This window comes from Apodemus sylvaticus, chromosome 1, assembly GCF_947179515.1.
Source record: "Apodemus sylvaticus chromosome 1, mApoSyl1.1, whole genome shotgun sequence".
NCBI classification, from domain to species: domain Eukaryota; kingdom Metazoa; phylum Chordata; class Mammalia; order Rodentia; family Muridae; genus Apodemus; species Apodemus sylvaticus.
The window spans coordinates 157,694,975-157,719,975 of record NC_067472.1 but is presented as its reverse complement, the minus strand read 5'-3'; the positions used below and the strand labels follow the sequence as shown (position 1 = coordinate 157,719,975).

Sequence of the window (25,001 nt, the reverse complement as noted above, 5' to 3'; positions counted from 1 at the left end):
ATGAATGTTTTGCTGGCATGCATCCATGCGTACCACATGGACTGTCAAATCCCCTGATAATGGTGTTTAAGGCAGTTGTGAGCCACCGTGTTGGTGCTGGGAATTGAACTTGGGTCCTCTGAAGAGTGACAAGTGCTTTTACTCACTGAGTAATCTCTCCAACCCTTTACAGATTTTTAATCTCTAAGTGTACATATGAAACATTATTAAAAAAACAGCATTCTGTATCATACTTGTGAACCATAATAATAAAAAAATAAAAATAAAAACATGTCCTGGGCACAACAACTGTTGGCATGTGAGGTCTCCAAGCATGTGACAAAAGCTGAAAGGCAAATAACAATAATTCTTGGTTTTACACAGTTGCTGCTGTTACACATATGAAATAAAATATCTGATTGTTCAACTGAAACATAATATAGGAAACATCAGAAAATACATTAAAAACTTCGATTTTGTTAGTGAAATTTAATGTGTTCTTTATGTTTTCTTTAACTCTTGTCGTCTTTATCACTATCAGGGAGTCACTTTCAATACCAGTGTCTCTTATTTCCTCTATTATTACCAATCTGGGTCTTCATTTCACCTGTAAGTTGGAGGTAATGGGAAGCAGGTGGCAGTCACTCAATTGAGTTTTCCTAGAACAAATCCACGTTTGACTCTTTTGAAGATTGCTTTTTGTGGACTGGAAAGATGGCTCAGGGGTTAAAAGCATACGCTGTGCTTGTAGACTAGACATTGATCCCACCCGTACATGATGTCTCATAACCATCTGTAACTCAATTTCTAGGGGACTCGATGTGCTTTCTGGCTTCTACAGGCACAAGTTGTGCATGTGGTGCACAGGGAAACATGCTTTGTATTAAAACAGATTACCAATAACTGATTGTCTAAACATCATAGTAATTAAAATAGCATCCTTCTCTTCACATCACCCAGGAACTTAACCCAGAACAGACACTGGGTTTACTGGTTATCTTCTGTCTTCAACATGCAGCAAATAGATTGGTTAAAAATATAAGAGTGTCATTCTTTTTTCCATAGAGTTTAGGACATTTAATTGATCCCAAAGTTACAAAATGCACATGCTCACGCACAGGCATACACACACCACACACACACACACACACACACAGATACACACTAATAAAACATTTCTTTATAGCCCTTCATTGCAAATGAAAAATTAAAAAAAATATATTTGTAAGGAAAAAGAGTTTTGCATATGGAATGAAACAACATAAATTCAAAATGTACAGACAATGATTAGCTCTATCACTGATCTATAAAAGTTTATATGGAGAACTGGTCAAAACCAATGGGATATCTCTTTTGAAATTTTATCTATATGGATTGAACATAAACCACACGACTTGATACTGCATTGAAATGACTTCACACAGCTCTGTCACTGAACAGGAAACAGAGTAAAGACCTCACAGTCCTTTCTTTCAAATGAAGAGGGAAAGACTGGGATGGAAGAAGCTATTCAAGCTCTTTTCTTTCCTGTGGCTAAAGTCTTCCTCTCCCTCTCCTCTTCTACCACTTAAAATCTTCCTCATCTTCAGAGCCCCATTGCCTCTGCCCTCTGCCTAAGCTTCTGAAACTCTCTTGCCTACAACACGGCCACCAAAGTCACGTTCATTCTTAGGCTTGGCTCAGTCCAAGGTAACTTTGTTTCTATCATTGTAAGTCTTACCAGACCAACATCACCTGGTTTGGTTGCTAGAAATTAAATCAGGACAGGATGGAAGGGCCACAGCACAACTCAGTCTGTGACAATTTTACTGAGAGCAATCCAGCTTTTTTTTATTAATTGGATATTTTACATTTCAAATATTATCCCCTTTTCCAGTTTCCCCTACACAACCCCCATTCTATTCCCCCTCCCCCTGCTTCTATGAGGAAGCATCCCCCAACAACCCACACATTCCTACCTCACTATCCTGGCATTTCCCTACACTGGGGGCATCAAGCCTTCACAGGACTAAGGGCCTCCCTTCCCATTGATGCCAGATACGGCTATCTTCTGCAACATATGCAGCCATGGGTCCCTCCATGTGTACTCTTTGGTTGATGATTTAGTCCCTGGGAGTTTTAGATGGTCTGGGTGCCTGATATTGTTGTTCTTCCTGTGGGGTTGCAAACCCCTTCAACTCTTTCAGTTCTTTCCCTAACTCCTCCATTGCAGTCTCCGTGCTCAATCCAATGATTGGCTGCGAGCATCTACACCCAGATTTTTATACCTTTATCAGGAGCAGAATATAATGGCAATTGCCAGGATCAATACAGGTGGCGTTGACAGGATACACTGAAGTTTTCAAGCTATACAGGGCACACAAGAGTAATGTTTAAGACCAAGTGTCCTTCCAAGCTTCCATAGCTTCCAAGGGAACATAGAGAGAAACACAAAGAGACCTGGATGCTTCAGTGTCTGTGGGAGTACATTAGTCTCTCAGGAATTGGAAGGCACATTGCATCCCAGGAGCACTGGATTCTAACCTGAAAACCCTATGATGCCTGCCTCTCAAGGTAGCTAAGCCAAGCCAAACTCTATGGTTCCCTGTACATCAGTCTTTCCATCTTCCATGGTCTCAGTCGTAGTTTTTGCATCGTTCTCACTATTGAAGCCTTCAAAGGCACCAATTTACTAATCTGAAGGACAGAGCCCTCAAATGATTCTCTTTGGTGGTATCCTCTGGCAGACATTTGACAAACAGAGGTTTTGATGACTGACTTCTTGCAATAGGCAATACCCTAGCTCCTTATAACTACAGCCTGATTACTCTTGATTTCCATTTTATTACAGGAGTTTATAGCTGCTTTAGCATCTTCAAAGTAAGCAAATTTTATAAATGCATAGCCTATAGATTTGCCATTTGGATTCTGGGTCACATTGGCAAAAGCTGCTCATCCATATTAAGAACTTCTTCTTCTGTTGCACTGTATATGATTATATAAAACCAGATTTTTTGATTCACCACTCCAAGTGCTGTTCTTTCCAGATTTCTCTTGCCTTTATCCCTTCTCTCCAGTGTAGCAGAGTGAAAGAGATCACCCATCAATTCTGGCCTCCTGCTTTTCTTCAAAGATTTTCTCTGTATCATCTTTTGTCTTAAATTCAATATAAGCAATCCCTTCAGACTCGCCCTCCTGACTGGACCAATCTGATTTCTGTGACATCTTCAAAAACTTCTTTTAATTCATCCTCATTGATGTTGAAAGAAATGTTTTATAAATGTAAATGCTTCATGAATCTGTCATTCTTGTACAGGGGCCATGCTATTCTTCTCTGTATCATTTCAGTTTCAGTCCATGTACTGCCAAAGCAAGCAAGGGGTGTCATCCATATCATTTGTCTTTCCTGTTGTTTAAAAAGTATAAAAATAGAGGTTTATATTTATGTCTTCAAAACAAGGTAAGGATAGAATAAAAGGCAACTTCTCAATCAATGAAATTAGACGTATGTGTCAAGAGTAATTACTTTGTTTTCTATATTTCTGTTAATATTCCATAAGCCTTATTGGTCTCACTTGCAATATACATTCTACCATGTATATTAAGGATTTGTAATAATCTTGTGAGGATCCTTTGTTAGTAAAGAGTACAGCTGCTTGTGTGAAGACCATAATGAATAGCTGAAGATCTTGTTTGGGTTTTTGTACTCTACCAGATTCTGCTCTACTCTTGAGCTTCTTAGATCCCCGTAATTAGAAGGTTTATATATTTCTCCTATGTGGCTCATGGCAATCAATATTTCAGACATGGGAGACAGTATTTATGAATTTATATTTCTCTTTCCTATCAAATTCTAATCTGGATTGATGAGAGCAGCATTACATTTAAATGAGTTGTGACAAAGACACACAGACCTACAATTCCCCAGTGGACAGCCAAAGCTCTTACCATAGTGAATTACACATCATAGTTGTATGTGTCTTTTGGCCAGGGTGGTTTTTTTTTCTTTCTTAGTATTCCTAATGAGATAAATGTTATAATGATATTTTAGTACCCAGAGGTAAACAGCTTGTTTTGTGAGGGAACAGAATGCGCAAAACCCTCTAGGTATACTCTGTAATATTGCAAGGTATTTTCTGTCTTGTTGAAAAAGTGAAGCATGTACTCATTATATCTCAGACAAACTGGGAATTAGTATAAAGAGGAAGGACAAGATTCCTGACTTTTGAAGAGTCTCTTTGTTTAAAAAAAAAGTTATTCTTTGAGAAATATGCATAACCAATATAAAAGCTTCCATGAGACCTCACTAATGCAAAAATTGAATATAAATTATTTTTCTTAATTTCATTGATAAGAATGTTAAAGCACATTTTAATGATGTATTGTGACAGGATTTTTCCCTGTCTAATTACATTAAAATATCAGTGCAGCAGGAGGCCTGTAATTGGACAGGAAAAAGGGAGGCAGTGCTAAGAGTTGCAGAGACAGAGAGTGACTCAGAGGAGGGAGGGAGAAGCCAAGAGGGAGGTGGATGGACAGGAAGAAGATCCTTAACCAGTGTGGCTTTAAATAGCCATAGGTAGTTATGATATCATAAAGGATAGAATAATTGGAATAATTTGTCTAATCTAGGTGGGCAGCTTTTAGCATTATCAATTGGTTCTGAAATTATTGTATTGGCATCTTGTGAATTGAGAATTTATTGATGCATAAATCTAATAGGTTAATTATGAGCTTCAAGAGTTTTGCTTCTGCCAGGTTGCTGGGTGTTGTGGCAGATGACCTCAAGTTGGATGGTCATTGGGTGGGGCTGGCTTGGCAGCAAAGGGAACTTGGGAGCTCCAGCCCCACTGGAGAGAGTAGCTAGATAGCCACGGGAACTTGGTAGATCGTTTTTAATATTTTCTGCAGCAATATCTTATATAATAATGCCTATTTTATTTTAAGACTGAAATATTGACATGTGATTTATGTTATATAACACTGTGAGTCTGTGTCTGTGTGTAAAACCTATTTCCCTTCTTTTTAATATAACTTTTATCTTTTTTCTCTGTATCTCTTTCCAGCCACAACAAAGTTCTCCAGGACATCATGACAGCTCTCAAGGTCAGGCAACAAAAGAAGAGAGTAGAAGACCCTCTGTGTGTGGTCCTCAAGATGTAAGAATAACCTAAAGTGGTTTGGAAAGAAGGACACAACATTTGGCAATGATAGTTCATGCCATCATGAAATGTTCTCGGGGGAGGGTGATGTCTACTTTCTAAGCATGATAACTTTCCGTGTGATGACACAGATGTTTCCTAGACAGCAGCAGGTCAGTGTTCTTCTAGGTTTTATAGCCAGATGCCACTGAAGGGTTAGCACTACATTCATTCCTAAAACCATGAGATAGATAATCAAAAGGTTAAAGTCAAACAAGAAAATGAGCAAAGAAAATATTCTATAGTATTCACCACCTAAGAAAGGCAAATATGCCATTGCTGAACAATGTGCTAGACAAAGGGAGATCCTCAACCTTCATGCAATAAAAAGATAGAAGCCTGAATTGTAGGGATCCCTCTTTATAAGTGCAATAAAAAATAAAATATCAATCTTTGAACTCTGTCAGAATGAAGGTTTTTATATCTGTCATGGAAGGTTTAAAAGCCATTTTGTTAACTGTATTCACATACAGGATCTAGTGTGAGTAGAAATTATATACTGAGACTACCCATGGCTGAAGGAAATAAGAAAGAAAGGAAGACAAGTAAATTGGTACTTTTTTGTTCTGCTAGCTTCCAACATGCCTTGGAAAACCATAATTTCTCAATTTGCTTGCAACTGAATCTTTGTGTATAGAAACATATATCTAGACCATGTAATTTCAGATAGAAAGTTAACCAGGAGTAGAAGTCAATATGTACAGTTGACTTCCACAGAGTCTAGGAGGAAGGAATGCCTTTGTAGTGGCCTGAAGTATTTATAGATCTTTGCCAATGGGAGAAAATTTACACAAACAGAAACTATGCTAGAGCACTATTGATACAGAACAGAAAATAGAAAGTGGTAATATACTCACCCATCAGTTAATAAGGAACCACTTAGGAGCTAGATTCCCTCTTTAAAGAAGGTAGTTTGGATTATGCTATGTTTTCAAATGTTTGTCAACTGAGAGACAAGTGTTAGTATATAGGAGGATATTTATAGTTTTATATGAGAAATAGAAAAGCTCTGTTTTGTTGTTCATTATGTTCTAAGAATCATTTTGATTTTCCATTTCACAAAAAGGTGGCCCTGTCAAAAATCTTCTGTGTATGTGTGTGTGTGTGTGTGTGTGTGTGTGTTACTATTTCCCCCCCTCTACTCCTACTGTGTTCTCCTTTATAAATTCCTTTCCTTTGACAATTCCTATAAGCATATTATTCCCTGGTACCATCTTCACTGGCATCAATGAAACCATTGTCTCTCCGATTACTGCAGTAGACATTGGGGTTTGGTGACTCAACCTTTCAGATGCTGTAATTCCTAGTCTAGAAAATTGTCAGTCAGAGATACAGACTCAGAATAATTCAAGCTAGATAAATTACCCAGGTATGAAATGGGAGAATTAGTGGTACAGTATGAATATCAGTTTTCAAATTTTAAATCAGAATGATCAAAAGGGTAGCTTTAACAGATATATCAATGCCACAATTCTCACACATACAAAGGACAGAGAACTCAAATACAGAAAACATCAAGGAAAAGTGATCTAACAGCACTGTGGTTGCAGTTCTTAGATGAATGGCTATAGTGAGCTAGTCTAACCTCAGAATAAAGCTGTTTTTGTGTCTGAGCAGGCTGGCTCAGAGGAATGCCACAGCTGCCTTTATGCAAGACCAAAAGGGGTTCAATTACTAGCCATGACTGATATCTGTCTCAGGACTAAAACATAACTTAAGAGGAATTTCTTTAAGCTTCATTTTTATGCTATGTATTTAGGTGTTAGGCTGCATATGTCTGTGTGCAGTACCTGCAGAGGCCAGAGGGGGCATCAGAGCCCTTGGGATGGTAGTTACAGGAGATGATTAGCTATCAGGTGGTTTCTGGCAATGGAACCTGTGTCCCCTAAAGCACCAGTGTTCTCAAATGTTGCCCTATGTCTCTAGCCCCCCCCCCTTTTTATTTAAAATTTATTTTTACATTGGCAGTGCAGGGAAAGGATGCTGAAAGATACATTTCAAGTTTGGGGTATCTATCTTGACTCCTCTAAATCCTAGAGCCTTCCTACTCTTGTAATAAATAAATAAATAAATAAATAAATAAATAAATAAATAAATTTTATGCAATTTATATAAAATATATCATATCACTTTCCACTTTCCTTATCTTTTCTCCATCCCTTCCCAAATTCATCCCTTCCAATTCCTTCCTTTTAAGTATGCACTAATATATAAATAAAACTTGCTGAGTCCAAAAAGATCGCAATTCTAATCTATGACTTCAGAATGATATCACCCAGAGAACACTTTGAAAATATGGACTTTCCAAAAAAATATTAGTTCAGCATCCCCATGGGTAAATTCTGTAAAATTGATGTGTTTATTCCAAATACTCTAGGTCATTTCATAGTACAGATGAATTTCACTAAAAGTGGTTTTCAAATATAAATAATCACAAAATTATCTGGGGATTTTTTTCATATTTTGAACAACTATTTGGAGGGTCCCAAATGAATAGAGCTGAAGTGCCTTTTGCAAACTTTCTGACATGGGCTTAATGACTGTTATCTCAACCCAGACAATTCTATAGACATGTGACCTGTAGAATATAATTTAAAGAGCATCGCTTTAAGAAATATGTCGTCCCTGTGGTATATCATCCAATAACAAGTTCTTTATTTCTTCTCTTCTTCTATATAAATTTCTATATAAGCTCCTTCAGTAGTGGTAGCAGATTTTATATGAGTTTGTCATTTTTTATATTATAGTTTAATATATGTATTCATATACGTGTGACCGTGCATACATGTACATAACTGTAGGACTGTGATTAAGGACTATGAGGCTCCAATATGCTTATATTCATTTTAGTATTTGCTAAGCTTCCTAGAGAATGTGAGTGTAAGTTTCTCTGATAAACACAGAGCCAGGGTAACAATTATCAAAAGCACTGAGGTCTTCTTTCTGCGAGTCGCATTTATTGAGTACTTCCAGATCTCTGGGAACTATACTTGAATGTAGATGTCTCAACTCAGAATATCATGAGTTTTGTTAATCATTGTGAAAGTGTGGCAGCCATTTCAGTCTAGCAATAGGAAAATAATTTCAACATTATACATGCAGAGGTTAAGTCAGGCTCCACTTTGGGTTGCATTATTGGATATACAAACTAACAGAACAAAGAATTTAATTTAAATTATTACTCAAAAAACACAAGAATTGCCTTTTATTTCTTAGTTCTGTGCTCATAGCTCTATTATTTCCAACAATTAGACTTGCAAACCCTGATGATCATTTTATCTTTTCCAGATTATAATGCAGTATATGGTTCTATGTTCATTATTTGGTTGTTTAGGTCCTCAATTTTAATTGCATAATACTACATATAGGAGCTGAGAATGTGATAAATTTGTATTATACATTAAGGTTACTGGAGGGACTTAGAAGTACATTCAGAGAAGATACAATGACCCAGCAGGTATAGGCACTCTTGGTCTCCTTCAAGTAAGTATAGATTCCTCACCTGGATAAAGCTTTAGTTTTTTAATATTTTAGCTTTGTGGGGTTTGTTTTAAATACAATACACAAGTAATATAATATCCCAGAAATATTTGGTCCAGATTAATTTGCATTTCTAAGTAACTTTAAAGTATTCACTCTGTTTTGTCTTGTTGTATTCTTACCATTCTTGTTTTCAGCCTTTAGCTTGTCTCATTTCTTAAGTCAGTGTGAGCAGGAATCAGGCTTTTGTGCCAATCATAGATATTTCTTTTGCTGTATTCTAGGCTAAATTGTATATTTCACCAATTAGTTTGTTATTTTAATATAAAGACCCTTTAAGAAAGGCCTTTAGTTATATTAATAATCTCTTTGTGAAATATCAAATTATTAAGAATGGTAACAAGCTTATAGCAATCTTCAAGATTAGTTTTAAATGAGATAATTTCACAAAAATCATTCTGCCTTCTTCATTTTCAATGTATTCATTTATTTTAGAGGTAGAGTCTCACTGTGAAGCCCAGGCTAGTCACAGAGTCACAACAATCTTTCCACCCCAACCCCCACAAGTGCCAGTATGATATCTGTGAGCTACAATACCTGGCTAGTCTTCTCTTGCTCTTAAAGATTTATTCTAAAACTAGTAATATGGAGTAGTTAAAATTAAACAAAGCATCAGTGTGTCACTGTTTCAGCAGTGGCTGCTCATCTCCTCATTCTGCCTTTTAAGAAGTCTCATTCCCAACATGCAACATTATTTCACTGAATAAATACCTAATGGAACATCTGCAACCAAGTCAAATATATGGAGAAATTATAATTGATACATTGTGAATCATCTAAGTGCCCATTAAATTAGATGGGTGGGTCTAATACAGGACACATTTTGACTTTCAGGTTACTGAGGAAGGATGAGCAGTTGATTCATAAGACTTTTTTGCCCTATTCAAATCAGAGAGAGTCCAGGAAGAATTGTAACATATTAACCTTATGGAGAGGGGAGAAAGATGATGATGATGATGAGGAGGAGGATGAGGATGAGGATGAGAAAAAGGAAGGAGAGGAAGAAGGGGAGGAGGAATAGAGAAAATAGGACAAGGTTGAGACTAAGAGGAAAAGGAAAAGACAGCTGGGAAGGACAGGATGTGGAAGGAGAGGAAGAGAACATAAATGAAAGGAAGAATAAAGGAAAACAAAATAGAATCCAGAGGGCCAAGAAGGAGGAAGACTAAATATGCAGTTTGAGATAAAGAGGAAAACAGAAGGCTACATATGTGGTTAGGCATACAGAGGGGTGGCTGGTGTCATTTCTTGTGAAACTAAACTTTAGAAAAATCCACTCTATTCTCTTCAACTTAACCATGTGTTGCCACATCTCATGCTGTTCCATAGCTTAGCAGTTCCAATGTACCCGCTTTGCACTACTGTGCAGTTATCTGTAGAATTTTCTCTCATGTTTTTGGCTTAAATATTTTTGCAAATGTAAGCATTCTATCATTGTTTTATCATTTCCTTTCATTTTTATTATTATCTATTAAACTTCCATATTTTTATGCAATCTCTATTTTGTTTTCTTTTTCATGAATTATTAAAAATGTGTTCCCATTTATTCTATTTTGTTTTGATATTTTGAAGCATTATTTCCCTACATATCCCTGCTGAATTAGAAATCACCTGTCTCAGCCCAGAAGTTCTGAGATTCTCGACTTCAACCATCACACATGACTAACTCATGGATTTTTATGATAAACATTAAACTTTACACCTGTGCTTTGTATATTTTACATGGGGAAAACTGAGCCTACACATACACCCACATCTACTCTTTCTCCCCAAAACTCAGTACTACAAATTGCCCTCCTTCCACCCCCTGTTAATTTCCTTCAGGAAAAAGAAGTGTGCTATGTATGTATTATTTTCTCACAACGCCAAAAATAATATCAAGCTTTAACTTACTATTGGTACCATGCACCCAAAGAATTCTGTTGACATGATATAACAAATGCTAATACATCTACCCCATTGTCACTACTTAAAATTGGTTATTAAAGCTCAATCTCCTCTCTAGTTAATATTGTTTTCTTCTTCACTTCTCTGTCAGTTTGGACTCTTTTAGAAAATGTGAATATATATATATATATATATAATTGTCTTTACCTTTAAAAACTACAACACTTTCTGATGATTTCTCTTAAAAAAAACAAACTATTGTGTAATAGCTAGTATAATTTATGTGGTTTGAAAACTAAATTTTCAGATATGATCATTTTTTTTTATTTCCCTTACCTCCTCCTCTGTCTGCAAGAGGATGTCCCCACAGCCCTACCCCCAGCCCATCAGACATCGCCACGCCATGGGACCTCAAGTCTCTTGAGGATATACTTAATTCTTTAAAATTTCATTAACTAACCTCTGGAGTAGGGCAAGGAATAAAAACAAATGTGTGGAAAGGTGACCCTTAGCTTGCCAGGGATATCTGCGGATCTTGCTATTCTGGATTCTGCTCAATTTCATTTACTTGTTCTTTGCTCCCAGGCTCACTCTCCACTGTTCTTCCTTGTTATCTTCACCTTCACCCATTGTGATAGCCTCTGAACATTTGGTAGGAGCTCTTTACTTCTACCAATCTTTGCATTTTTCCTGCATACATTTGTTAGTATGTATCTCCTACAGCAGAATCGGGTTTAGTCATTAGTATTTATAAGAATTTGTTATACCATCTTTAAGATTGTACATAGAAAACCCAATTGTTAGCAAAATATGAAAGCTTAAATAGCTATTGTGTTAGTCAGATGCAGTTAGGTGTGTCCTGAAGAAATACAGTTCGGGGGTACACCTGAAAGTATTCATAGATAAGAATGCTAAGGAATGGAAAGTTCCTTCCTATTTTAAGGTAAGTTGCCTAGGAGAAATCTATCTTGTCGTCTTTGCTTTATGTTCTGAGGCAAAGTCAGCTTGGTGTTCTTAAACTACTCCAGGCACACATACACACATATGCACATACATATTGGAACACACAAATGTGCATATAGGACACTGTCTTAGTCAGAGTTTCTATTCCTGCACAAACATCATGACCACAAAGCAACTTGGGGAGGAAGGGGTTTATTGAGCTTACACTTCCATACTGCTGTTCATCACTAAAGGAAGTCAGAACTGGAACTCAAGCAGGTCAAGAAGCAGGAGCTGATACAGAGGACATGGAGGGATGTTTCTTACTAGCTTGCTTCTCCTGACTTGCTCAACTTGTTCTCTTGTAGAACCCAAGACTACCAACCCAGGGATGGTACCACCCACAATGGGCCCTCCTCCATTGATCACTAATTGAGAAAATGCCCCACAGCGCACATGTTTGCAGAGGCTAGGGAACATCACTGGATCTCCTGGAGCAGAAGCCATATGTGAATGTCAGTTACCTCACATGGGTACTTGGAATCCCTTAAAGGGCTCTGGTTCGCTTAAAGGGCGGCAAGCACCTTAAACTGATGAGGAGTCTCTTGAGGCGCCTGTCATAAAGTATTGATGTCAGTGCAGACACATTCACTATTGATGACTGATTTAAATCTTAGGGTTCAAATGCATCACAGATATAATATTTCTTTAATCTTTTCATTCTTTTGAATGTTTCCTTTTAGAATCATAAAGAGCCAATTTGTAGTCACTGACAGAAAGAAGCTATCCTATGAGATGCAAATGACTCAGCCTTGCTCCAGGAACCCATTCAATTGAGATGATTTTGCCCTTGGGGATTTTTTTGTGTTTGTTTTGTTTGCTTTTTTTAATTTTTAATAATATATTTTCTTTATTTACATTTCAAATGTTATCCCCTTTCCTGGTTTCTGCTCTGAAAACTTCTATCCCATCTCTCTTTCCCCTGCTTCTATGAGGGTGCTCACCAAGCCACCCACTCCTGCTTTCCTGTCCTGGCATTCCCCTACACTGGAGCATCGAGCTTTCACAGGATGAAGGCCTCTCCTCCCAGTGATGGACGACAAGGCCATCTTATGCCTTGACTTGGTGCAAACTTCTGAGTGGGAATAACCTTCAATGAGTTTTCTATCACCTTTCTTTGTTTAATTTAATTAACTTGACCTATTTTTAATTGTTTTTCAGGAGGGTAGTTCCTGTTTGGTGAAGCATGAGGAGGGGCCCCAAAGTAACAGCACTGCAGAATCAGAGCTCACGACACAGGTATTCCCTTGTTAGGCTACGTGATTTTCGTTATATCCAGAAGGTCCTTCTTGTACCCACAGGGCTGCGTGGCAATTCTGAATTATTTTGTTTAACATTAATTTACTGTGTATTTGTGTTTGTGTATGTGGGGGTAGGCTTGGAAGGAGCATGCCATGACTCTTATGTGGTGGTCAAAGGATACTAAGAAAGATTTTATTCTCTCTTTCTACCATGTGACCTCTAGACATCAAAGTCAGTTCATCAAGTTTGATGGAAAGCGCTTGTCTAAGAATCGATTTTAAAAGACATGGAGGAAACCCTTACATTGTCTGAAAGAATGTGTATAGTTCCTTCAGCCAGGACCCTTGAACATCACTTGTCTGCTGTTCTTGCCAATAGAGATTTTAGTATACCTGTGTGAAGCCCTGAAGAGATAGAGTACAGCTCCCTTCCTCCTATGCTGCCAACCAAGAAAGTAAAGAAAATTAAACAAAGAATTAAAAACATGTCCATAATTTTTATGAGATGAGAGGGATTAAAGATGACTGGGGAAATGGAGTAGGTATAAAAAATAGTCACCCTCCACAAAAATAAACACCAAATTCTCCTGCAAAGATTAATTCTGATTTCACATATACAGCATTTGATAAATGGTAAAAATATTTTTTATTAATATATTTTTATTTACATTTCAAATGATTTCCCCTTTTCTGGGTCCCCACTCTCCACAACTCCCATAGCCCTCTTCCCTCCCCCTGTTCCTCCATCTACCCCTTCCCGCTTCCCTGTTCTGGAATTCCCCTATACTCTTGCACTGAGTCTTTCCAGAACCAGGGGCCACTCCTCCATTCTTTTTGGACATCATTTAATATGTGGATTATGTTTTGGGTATTCAAAGTTTCTAGGCTAATATCCACTTATCAGTGAGTGCATACCATGATTGATCTTTTGAGACAAGGTTACCTCACTTAGTATGATGTTCTCCAGCTCCATCCATTTGTCTAAGAATTTCATGAATTCATTGTTTCTAATGGCTGAATAGTACTCCATTGTGTAAATATACCACATTTTTTGTATCCATTCCTCCGTTGAAGGACACCTGGGTTCTTTCCAGCTTCTGGCTACTACAAATAGGGCTGCTATGAACATAGTGGAGCATGTGTCCTTACTGCATACTGAAGAATCCTCTGGATATTTGCCCAGGAGTGGTATAACCGGGTCCTCAGGAAGTGTCATGCCCAGTTTTATGAGGAACAGCCAGACTGATTTCCAAAGTGGTTGCACCATCTTGCAATCCCACCAGCAGTGGAGGAGTGTTCCTCTTTCTCCACATCCTCGCCAACACCTGCTGTCTCCTGAGTTTTTGACCTTAGCCATTCTGACTGGTGTGAGGTGAAATCTCAGGGTTGTTTTGATTTGCATTTCCCTAATGATTAATGATGTTGAACATTTCTTAAGGTGTTTCTCAGCTCTCTGAAGTTCTTCATGTGAAAATTCTTTGTTTAGCTCTGTACCCCATTTTTAATGGGGTTATTTGGTTCTCTGGGTTCTACCTTCTTGAGTTCTTTGTATATATTAGATATTAGCCCTCTGTAGGATTTAGGGTTGGTGAAGATCCTTTCCCAATTTGTTGGTTGACGTTTTGTCCTTTTGACAGTGTCCTTTGCCTTACAGAAACTTTGTAGCTTAAGATCAATTCTTGATCTTAGAGCATAAGCTATTGGTGATCTGTTCAGGAACTTTTCCCCTGTGCCCATGTCCTCAAGGGTCTTCCCCAGTTTCTTTTCTATTAGTTTCAGTGTATCAGGTTTTATGTGGAGGTTCATGATCCATTTGGAGTTGAGCTTAGTACAAGGAGATAAGAGTGGATCGATTCTCATTCTTCTGCATGCTGACCTCCAATTGAACCAGCACCATTTGTTGAAAAGACTATCTTTTTTTCACTGGATGCTTTCAGCTCCTTTGTCGAAGATCAAGTGACCATAGGTGTGTGGGTTCATTTCTGGGTCTTCAATCCTATTCCATTGATCCACTTGCCTGACATTGTACCAATACCATGCAGTTTTTATCACTATTGCTCTGTAGTAAAGTTTAAAGTCTGGGATACTGAATCGCCCTGAAGTTTCGCTGGGTATAGTAGTCTTGGCTGGCATTTGTGTTCTCTTAGAGTCTGCATGAACTCTGCCCAGGATCTTCTAGCTTTCATGGTCTCTGGTAAGAAATCTGGTGTAATTCTGATAGGTCTTCCTTCATAAGTTACGTGCCCTTTTTCTCTTACTGCCCTAAGTATTGTTTCTTTGTTTAGTACATTTGGGGGTTTGATTATTATGTGACGGGAGGTATTTCTGTTCTGGTCCAGTCTGTTTAGAGTTCTGTAGGCTTCTTGTATATTCATGGGAATCTCTCTCTTTAGGTTAGGGAAGTTTTCTTCCATAATTTTGTTGAATATATTTGCTGGCCCTTTAAGTTGTAAATCTTCACGCTCATCAATGCCTATAATCCTTAGATTTGGCTTTCTCGTTGTGTCCTGGATTTCCTGGATGTTTTGGGTTACAAGCTTTTTGCATTTTACATTTTCTTTAACTGTTGAGTCCATGGTTTCTATGGTATCTTTGGCATCTGAGATTCTTTCTTCTATCTCTTGTATTCTGTTGTTGATATTTGCGTCTATGATCCCTGATTTCTTCCCAAGGTTTTCTATCTCCACAGTTGTCTCCCTTTGTGCTTTCTTAGTTGTTTCTACTTCTGTTTTTAGATCCTGGAAGTTTTTGCTCAGTTCCATCATTTGCTTGTTTGTGTTTTCCTCTAATTCTTTAAGAGATTTTTGTGTTTCCTCTTTCATGACTTCTGCCTTTTGATCAAAGTTCTCCTGTATTTCTTTAAGTGATTTTTGCATTTCCTCCTTATAGGCTTTTGTATTCTCCTGAATTTCTTTCAATGATTTTTGTGTTTCCCTTGTAAGGGCTTCTAATTTTTGATACATTTTCTCCTGAATTTCTTTAACTATGTCCTTCATGTGTTCCTGTACCAGCATCATGACCAGTGATTTTAAATCCAAATCTTGTTTTTCTGGTGTGTTGGGGTATCCAGGACTAGCTATTGTTGGAGAATTGGGTTCAGATGCTGCCATAATGCCTTGGTTTCTGTTAGTAACATTCCTACGTTTGCCTTTAGTCATCTAATTCTCCCAGGTGTTAGTTGTATCTTATTGTCACTGACTGGTGCTTCATCCTACTGAGGATGTTTAAGGTTATCTCTGCAACTCTGGGCAGGACACAGGCCCCACTCCTGGCAGGCTGGCAGACAAACCTCCTATGTACTCAGTTCCTCAGTGCAGGCAGACACCTGGTGGTTTGCACCACCAGAGATCTAAAGCTCATGGTGATACAGTACCTAGTGACCCTTTTCTGTCCTGGCAGGCAGCAAATATGGCCGTGGGGCTTCTCTCCTTCTGCAGCTCTCTGGGCGGGACACAGGCGCGGGCTGGCAGACAAACTGCCTCTGTGCTCAGTTCCTGAGTGCAGGCAGACCCCTGGCGGTTTGCACCACCAGAGATGTAAAGGTCAGGATGATACAGTATCTAGTGATCCTTTTCTGTGCCGGCAGGCAGAGTAAAAATATTATATAATAGCAATAGCAATGTTCAGAAATTTTTTAGAGTTCATTTAATTAATGTTGGATGATTTGGCCTAAGTTATCTCATGGTAGCTTTTGAGGAATTGTGTCAATTGTAAACACATATTTGGTAAATTTCTGATTATTTGTTTAGTTTGTGGCTTTCCTTGCTGTCTAGGTGGTATTTATTTACACTGACAGATCTTTGCTGTCCTGCTGCAATTTTGTATTTTTGCCTTAAATGCTCCTACTTTTATCCTTCTAATTGTCTTTTCTATATTTTTGGCAGAAACTACAAATGCCTCTTTGTTCTGAGTGTGAGGAGAAAAAGGGCCCAGAAAAAGCCAGTTTTGATGTGACTCCAGCTAGAGAAGAAAAGCTGCTGTAAACAGAAGGCACAAGAATGCAATGCCTCCCCGCCACTGACATGTTTCTAGAGTACAGGCTTGGTGGGAGCACCATGTTTCTAAAGCATGCGACTTTTACGAAATTTTATGTAACTTTATAATGTGGACTACACAATTTGCAAAAGATTCCAGGCTGATTATGATCCGTAGCAATAATCTAGTGAAATGGATTTCTTCACGCATAAGTATCTGTCTTCTCTAAAAATTACCCAGTATTAATTGATCCATTTTCAGCTAAAACACAACTGGGACATTTTTTGCTCTTTGTGTGGATATCTAGTACTTCAGAGATCTAGTTGGTACCATCAACTGGAAGATGATCAACTATGAGTCCTGGTGTTTTTAAATTTTAAAACATATGAAGGTTTGGTCCACAGTGATGATCTGGTGTCATTTCTTCCAAAGTTGGAATTTGCAGACCAGAATACATTATTTTAGATATTTATTGCTTGGCTCAGTACATTGACTTGATAACCATTGATATAAATTATGCCCAGTAAGTTCTGTTAATAAGCTAGTTGCCAGAGTGCATTAGTTAGATTTAATATAATATGCATACAAGGCTTTTCGTTTTTAGAATGAATGGCAGCTATCTTTCATAGTATCTTTAAATTTTAAAACATTCTTTGTGCATATTCACTGATATTGTTTCAAGATGTGAATCAAGTCGTCTGAAGTGCCAGTTTTATTTTTTTCTGATGTCAGACAATAAAATGTAAGATGGGAAATTTTCTAAAATATTAACATGTAAGGTGTCCATAGATATTTTAGAATGGGCATTTGATTAAGGCAAAATGACATGGAATAATTTTTTTAAAAGCAATGATGTTTTAGCTTTGAAGATAGGATTTTATATGAAAATATCACTGATCAAAAGAGCCAGACTGTGCCATAATTATAGCATAATTCCTAATTGAGAAAGATGGGCATAAAATGATAATATATTTAAACACCACTTGGAAGACAAAAACTGACCAATGGATAAAGTCAGGAAGTCTACACTCACTGAGTACATCCACTTCTATTGGTTAAACACACTTTGAAGTAGAGGGGGAAAATATACACACCACTGGCTGTATAGAATTAATTTGTCATGCCCTAATTAACACCTTTAGAGAACATATCCCAGAATAATAAAAAATATAATAAAGGAAATCAGTAGTACTTAATTTCTAGTATCCAATGCCTTGTATTTGGTATACTCAAAGCAGTTTATTGAGCTCTAGAATTGGATAAACCCGATGGCAGAGAAAATAACACCACTATGCATTAATTCTACATGCAGAGGAGTTTTGTGGGTTTTATCAGAATTTTCACTCTTAAAAGAAAAGATGAAACTGGAAACAACCCAGATGTCCCTCCACCAAAGAATGGATACAAGAAATGAGGTTCATTTCTACAATGGAATCCTACTCAGCTATTGAAAACTAGCATTCCCTAACTCCAGTTCAAGGGGATACAATGGCCCCATTGTTACCTCTCCCGGCACCTGGAACTTAGTGCACAGAAATACATGTGGAAAGATCACCCGTGTACATTTTAATAAAGCTGTGGTCATATTTAAAAAAGGAAAGATAAAGAATTCATAGATATTTTCGATGAACTAACCAAGAGAAAACATAAGATCCAGAGACAAAATCTTTCCTCACCACATCTCCAGGTCCATGTCACTCCACTACCAGTTTCATATGATATTAAATTCTCTTGATAAAATAATATGTCTATACTTTCCTATTTCTTTTTCTTTTGAAGCAAAATCTTTTTATGAAGCAAAAAAGAAAATGTGTCAAGTTAGGCTCAAATTTAATACAAAGTGGAGTATGACCTTGAACTCTATATCCTCCTGCCTCTATTTCCCAAGGGCTGAGAGTTCAGCCACTCACCATCACTACAGTACTGAAAACCGCCAGTTCAAGTTTAATTTAAGATTGCTTTCCACTCTTATCTAGGGCATTGGTTTCCTGCCTCATCCCTGTAGATCCTGCAGGATGTTAGTCATTTGTTCCTCACATGGCGGGTTGTGAATATCTGTGGCTCCTTGTAGGAATGACTGGATAAGGAGTTCCGAGTTCAAACAACCTTGTTTTCTAGCTTTGTGTTTTGTCTTTGCTTTGATTTACTGTTCTAGAATGTGGTAATATAATCAGTTTGCTTTTCTCACCTCTTGGAATGATAAACTGGGTTTTAATCAAGAGGGTAAAATAGCCTCCTAAAATGTATGCATTCTTTTGTATCTACAGGTTTTCTCTAGATTGTGTGCCATAATACCTTGCTTCTATATTTGAAAGAGACACTGTAAGAGCAGGAGATTTTATTCTAACCACTTTTAAGGAACATTAGAAAAGTTCATTTAGTAGTTTGATAGGGTTACTTTTAATATGATTTGAAGTTTTTCTTTAATTAATGTGCTTTGTCTCTTGCGGCCTTTGCCTTCCTTTGAGATTGAAATCAAAATATTTAAACTATTTTCCTTACCTATGTTCTACTTTTCTTAACTACCACCTTTACACTAGACATAATTTGAAGAATTAATATTAAGACACTGACCATTCTCACCCAGAAAGAATGTTATCCAATATATTTATAATAAATGGTGTGATTCTGTTATATACTTGCAGTGTTAAGTGAAGAAATACAACTTGGAGTTTACACATTGTCCATCGATTGCTGTTGAGGACTTCCCCATGTTTTCTAATGAAATAACATATTTAATATGTCCTTCCACAATAGAGAACAAATTTGTCTATTTTATAATATTATAATATAATAACAACTCAATGTGAATCGAAGACAATGTATTCATTTGTAAATTAGAAAACTTTTGAACACTGTCTTTTCTTTTATGTACATAAACTATGTCAATAAACTAGTGCCTCAACTCTGTGAGCCCTAATGAGCACTGGCTGTGTCTATCAATTAGGTCATGCCCAGAAGAAGATGGCTCAGGATAAAAATTTCTTCAAATATCTAAATGTGGAAAATATCAGTGGCTGATGTGGCTTTGTGTCCTTAAGCAGCTAATTAACATAGCATTGCTGTTTTACTCACAATTTTGTTTCATACAAACACACTGAATTACCACCTCAATACAGTTGAGGTATGGGGTGGTTGTTTTGTTTTTGTTTGTTTTTGCTTTGTATTTTTTGTTTGTTTGGGGGTTTGTGGAATAGACATTTGCTATTTTAGGTGGACAAGGTGTGTATTTGGACTGAAATTAAATTTGTGAATTTGCTATAAGTGAATCCTTTATTTTCATAGCTCTGGATTGTAATTATCACTAACTGCAGCACAGACCACCTGTAGAAATAATAATTGGCACCATGGAATAGGGCTAGTAATGAACATGCTATTTTTTTATATAGGGGACTATCCTGGAAAGTGATCTACATCTCCAAGCTCTGTATTCATCTGGATTGTGTCACATGATGGTCAATTACTAAAAACTAAAAAGTGCTGAACGTCACCTATTTTTCTTCAATAAAACAATTTGTTACAAAGATCATAATGTATTTTACCTTATGAAAACTTAATGGAACAGCAAATACTGCCTACCTTTATAGAACAGAACCCAAGGACTAGTTTGAAATCTCACACTGAAAGCTTCTTTATTTGGCAATTCAAATACAGTTAGAGTATTTAAAATGTATAATTCATGATGGTGGGACTTACACTTCTTAAATTATCGTTAATATTTTTATTGTTTGTTACATTTAATTAACAATTAATATATATGCTAAAGGAGATCAATTTGGTACTTGCTGCAGACATCAAATGAAGAATGGTTATTGCAAACTCTATAGGCAATATTTATATATTATGTAAGAATCAACCAAAGTCTGAGGTAGTGGGAATGATCAACAGAAGGCGTGAGGGGCACATGCTGCTATGAAACCCAACCAGACCCTTTTACTAAGAGAGAGAGAACAAAAACCACTTTTTTGTTTGGTTTTCTTTTTTTCTTTAGCCATCTACTCCCTGCCTTTCTCTCCGAAAGGACAATTTGTGGTCTGTATTTGTGGCTTTAGTCAGGTGGCCACAATATAATGCACAGGTCAATGTGGTAAGCATATCATGATTCATCATTTAGTCTTAGAGGTATCTTCTTAGATATGCATTGTCATGGCTAGTTTTACGTCAACTTGACATAAGCTAGAATCACTGGAGAAGAAGAAACTTCAAGTAAGAAAATGCTTCCATAAGATTAGTCTATAGGCAGGGATATAGGGCATTTCCTTAATCAGCGATTGATGGTGAAGAGCTCAGTCCATTGTAGATGGTGCCATGCCTGGACTGGCAGCCTTGGGTTCTATAAGAAAGCAGGCTGAACAAGCCATGTGAGCAAACCAGTAGGCAGCATCTTTCCATGGTGTCAGTGGACTGTTCTGTATGAACTTGGGCTTGGGGCAGGTGAAGGCAGGAGCATGAGGAATTGGGTTGGAGGAGATATATGAAGAAAAGTGCAGAGGAAAGACTGAAATGGGGGAAACTTTAGGGGTAGTGTGGAAACTTAATACAGTGGAAAATTCCTGAAATCTACAAGGGTGACCTTGTGAGGACTCCTGGCAAAGGAGGATACAGTCTAAAATCACCATCTTTTGTAGCCTGGCAAGGCTTCTAGTGATGGGACTGGTTTGTATTCATGTGAGTTGTTGGTTGAGGGGGTCTGGTGGAGATTCCTAAACAACCCAGACTGATATTAGGACAGTGGCTCACTCTTCAAAACCTTGCAATGTGTCCCAGTGCAAAGGACGACACCCATGTGTTCATTGTCTGTAGAGCGGTCAAGCTGGTACCTGCATGGAGACTTCAGCCCTACATTCTATTCTCTTTGGCATGCCTGAAGGTACCCTTAAGGAGAGAGACAGAGACGGAGGGAGGGAGGGAGAGAGAGAGAGAGAGAGAGAGAGAGAGAGAGAAGACCTGGAGACCAACCTAGTCACAATTTTATGCTACCTACAAGATGTACTGGGGCAATCATGGTACAAAACTTGTTAGAGTGGCCAATCAATGTGTGGTTTAACTTGAGGTCCAAAATACAAGAGGAAGTCCATGCCCTACACTGTTTGTATGTCCAGGAACCAGAGACTGCATAGCCCAGCAACCTAGGATAATACCTGGCAACTATAAAAATGAAAGAAAGAAAGAGAGAGAGAGAGAGAGAGAGAGAGAGAGAGAGAGAGAGAGAGAGAGAGAGAAAGAAAGAGAGAGAGAAAGAAAGAAAGAGAGAAAGGGATGAAGGGAGGGAAGAAGGGAGGGAAGAAGGGGCAGAGACAGGGAGGAAGGAAGGAAGGAAGGAAGGAAGGAAGGAAGGAAGGAAGGAAGGAAGGAAGGAAGGAAGGAAGGAAAAGAGGGAGGGAGGGAAGAAGGAAGGGAGGGAAGGAGGGAAGGAAGGAAGGAGGGAAGGAGGGAGGGAATGGTTTGTAATGATATTCTCCCTTGTTCAGATGTTATCAAGAGAGGCTTCCTGCAGCATCAGATAGGAGCCAGTGTAGAGACCCACAGCCAAACATTATCTAGAAAGGGTCTAAATTGTAGGCCTCCTTGAATTCCTCCACTCAAAGATCATGTAAGTCACAGGGGATGGAAGACAACTGAATCAACTAAGCATGGCTCTAAGGATACACAGTGACAGAAGCAACAAAGCACAGGGCATGTATGGATCTGCAAAAGATCCCTGGGATATGTTATAGCTGCTAGCTTGGTGTTTTTGTGGGACTCCTAACAATGGGAGCAGGTGAGTCTCTGACTCTTTTGCATGCTATTGGGACTCTCTCATTCCTATTGGGTTACCATATGCAACGTCAACAGGAAGGCTTTGCCTTGTTTTATCATATCTTGTTTAATCCTCTCTGACGGTTGTCTCTTAGAGGTCTGCTCTTTTCTGAAGAGGAAATGGACAAGAAGCTGATCTAGTTGAGAGGGAAGGTGAAGGGAAGGGGCTGGGAAGAATGGAAGGAGGGATAACTGTGGTTGGGATAGACTGTGTGAGAGAAGAAGCTGTTCTCAATTAAAAAAATAAAAGATCTTGTTGAGAGCAGTGTAGACAGTAAAGGGCTGGTTTGTGGAGCTTCAGAGTTAAGCCAAGAGTCTACCAGGCCATTTATGTGAATAAACTGTGGTATCTGCTCAGCTTAAGCTAACCAGTTTTGGTTAACAAGAGACTAGTAATACTGAAGTAAAGCCTTTGCTTTACTGAGACAATTGATGCTGGCTAGCTGGAGCTGAGAAGTTAGCAGTGACTAAGAAGAAACCAACATCATAAAGGTGAAAAACTTCTAAGAAGTATGCCCTTAGAGTTAGCACACTGAAGCTGTATTCCAAAGGCTGCAGAGGTTGTATCTTGTACTGGCAGCTGAACTTGGCAGTGTAAGAGTACTGATTTTGAAGGCATTAAGGGGTTCTGGAAAGCAGCTGGGGCTTGGTACTAGGAGAGGCCAATGATGACAGTGTAGCCAGAACAGCAGGACAACAGTAGAAGGCCTAGTTTAAGAAAGAGGCCTTCTTTCTTGTTGGACATCAGTGGGAGGAGCGGTCATTGAGCCTGAGGGGGTTCAATGCCCCAGTGTAGTTGAATGCCAGGGCTGGAAGGTAGGACTGGGTAGATGGGTGGGGGAGCACCCTCATAGAGTCACAGGGAGAGGGAATGGGATAGGGGTTCTTCCAGAGGAAAGACCTGTAAAGGGGATAGCATAGCAGTATAGGGCAAAACCAGAACAGGGAAGTGGGAAGGGGTGAGTGAGAGAACAGGGGGTGGGGAGGGGGCTTATGGGACTTTTGGGGAGTGGGGGGCCAGAAAAGGGGAAATCATTTGAAATGTAAATAAAAAATATATCGAATAAAAAAAGAAAAACATAAAAAAATCCAATAAAAAAATAAAGAAACCGGGTCCTGGCCAGGTGGTCCTGGGTGCTATAAAAACACAAGCTGAGCAAGCCACGGAGAGAGCAAGCCAGCAAGCAGCACTCCTGCATGGTCTTTGAATCCTCTCCTGTCTCCAGGATCCTGCGTGGTTTGAGTCCCTGTTTTGACTTCCTTCAATGATTACAAGTGATGCCAAATAAATCCTTTTTTCCCCAAGTTGTTTTGGGCATGGAGTTTTATCATAGAAATAGTAACCCTAACTAAGACGCATCATTTAGACATTCTCATTTCTACAGAAATAATAGAGTGTATGTGCAAACATGTGGGTGATAAAAGTTACAACACACACACACACACACACACGACATGGATGAACCACCGAGCATATGTGAAGGTCAGAGGACAGCATTCAGGAATCCGTACTCTCCTTCCACCGAGAGGACATAGGGATCAAACCCACATTGGGCGCAGGCACTCTCACTGCCCGGATCACCTCTTTGGCCCCCAGTTACATATATGTTTAGTAAAGAAAGTCTAAATCCAGAGTGTTTGGCACTTAGAGGATCACATGGCCTCTGAGGCTCGCTGTGTGCTCCTTCCTCAGCCAGTCACACTTTCATTTGTTACAATTCCCTCGTAATTGGAAGTGTGCTTTCCTTGTAATTGGAAGTGTGTCTGTGACTCTAGTCATTAAAAATTTAAAGTAATTCTTATGCAGACAAGTACACTGAATGTATAACTACACTATTTATTATTTATTTGTATATTCTCCGAAATCTTTGCAAAAGAAAGTGCTGATACTGATAGTCAATTTGTGAAAAAAGTAAAGGAAGGCAATATTTGAATTATGTTTCCAAGATGACATATTAGTCTTTAGGAAAGAGAGGATAGAAATACCCATGTGCTTCACTGTCATACCACAAACCTCTCTGGAAAAAAATAAGGCTCTGCTAACATGGGAGCTATAGTGTAGGGAAAAACAACCAACAGTGAGCCAGCCAGATAGGGAGGTGTGTGGCTGCTTCAATGCACAAGTTAAATTTCTCTTTAGAGTCATGATACACAGCCCAAGGTATCATGATGATGATGGGCTATGGGAAAGCTAAGGATAGTGTATTTCACACATTTCCAATACTTACAAAATAAAATATAATGGTTTCACCTACTAACTTCATTTAAAATTGAGTGCTTAAATCTAATCAACACATAGTTGTGAATCAGTATTGTGTGAAAATGGAAAACATCAAGTAAAAGCATCTTTGCTTTGCTTCCTAGTTGACACGTGTAAGGCATAGATGACAGTCAGACA

The 25,001-nt window shown here is 38.3% G+C and overlaps 1 protein-coding gene and 1 pseudogene across 1 annotated transcript in view; one reads left to right on the top strand and one right to left on the bottom strand.

The window, feature by feature from the left end:
- Luzp2 (leucine zipper protein 2) overlaps nt 1-16,812 on the top strand; it is a 408,694-nt gene extending 391,882 nt beyond the window's left edge. Inside the window, exons 10-12 of the mRNA XM_052161760.1 lie at nt 5,025-5,117; nt 12,750-12,827; nt 16,714-16,812. Of these exons, the coding sequence (XP_052017720.1) occupies nt 5,025-5,117; nt 12,750-12,827; nt 16,714-16,812 (270 nt within the window). The remainder of the gene's footprint in view (nt 1-5,024; nt 5,118-12,749; nt 12,828-16,713) is intronic.
- LOC127676634 (uncharacterized) lies at nt 3,234-3,332 on the bottom strand (annotated as a pseudogene).
- Nucleotides 16,813-25,001: the final 8,189 nt, after the last annotated feature.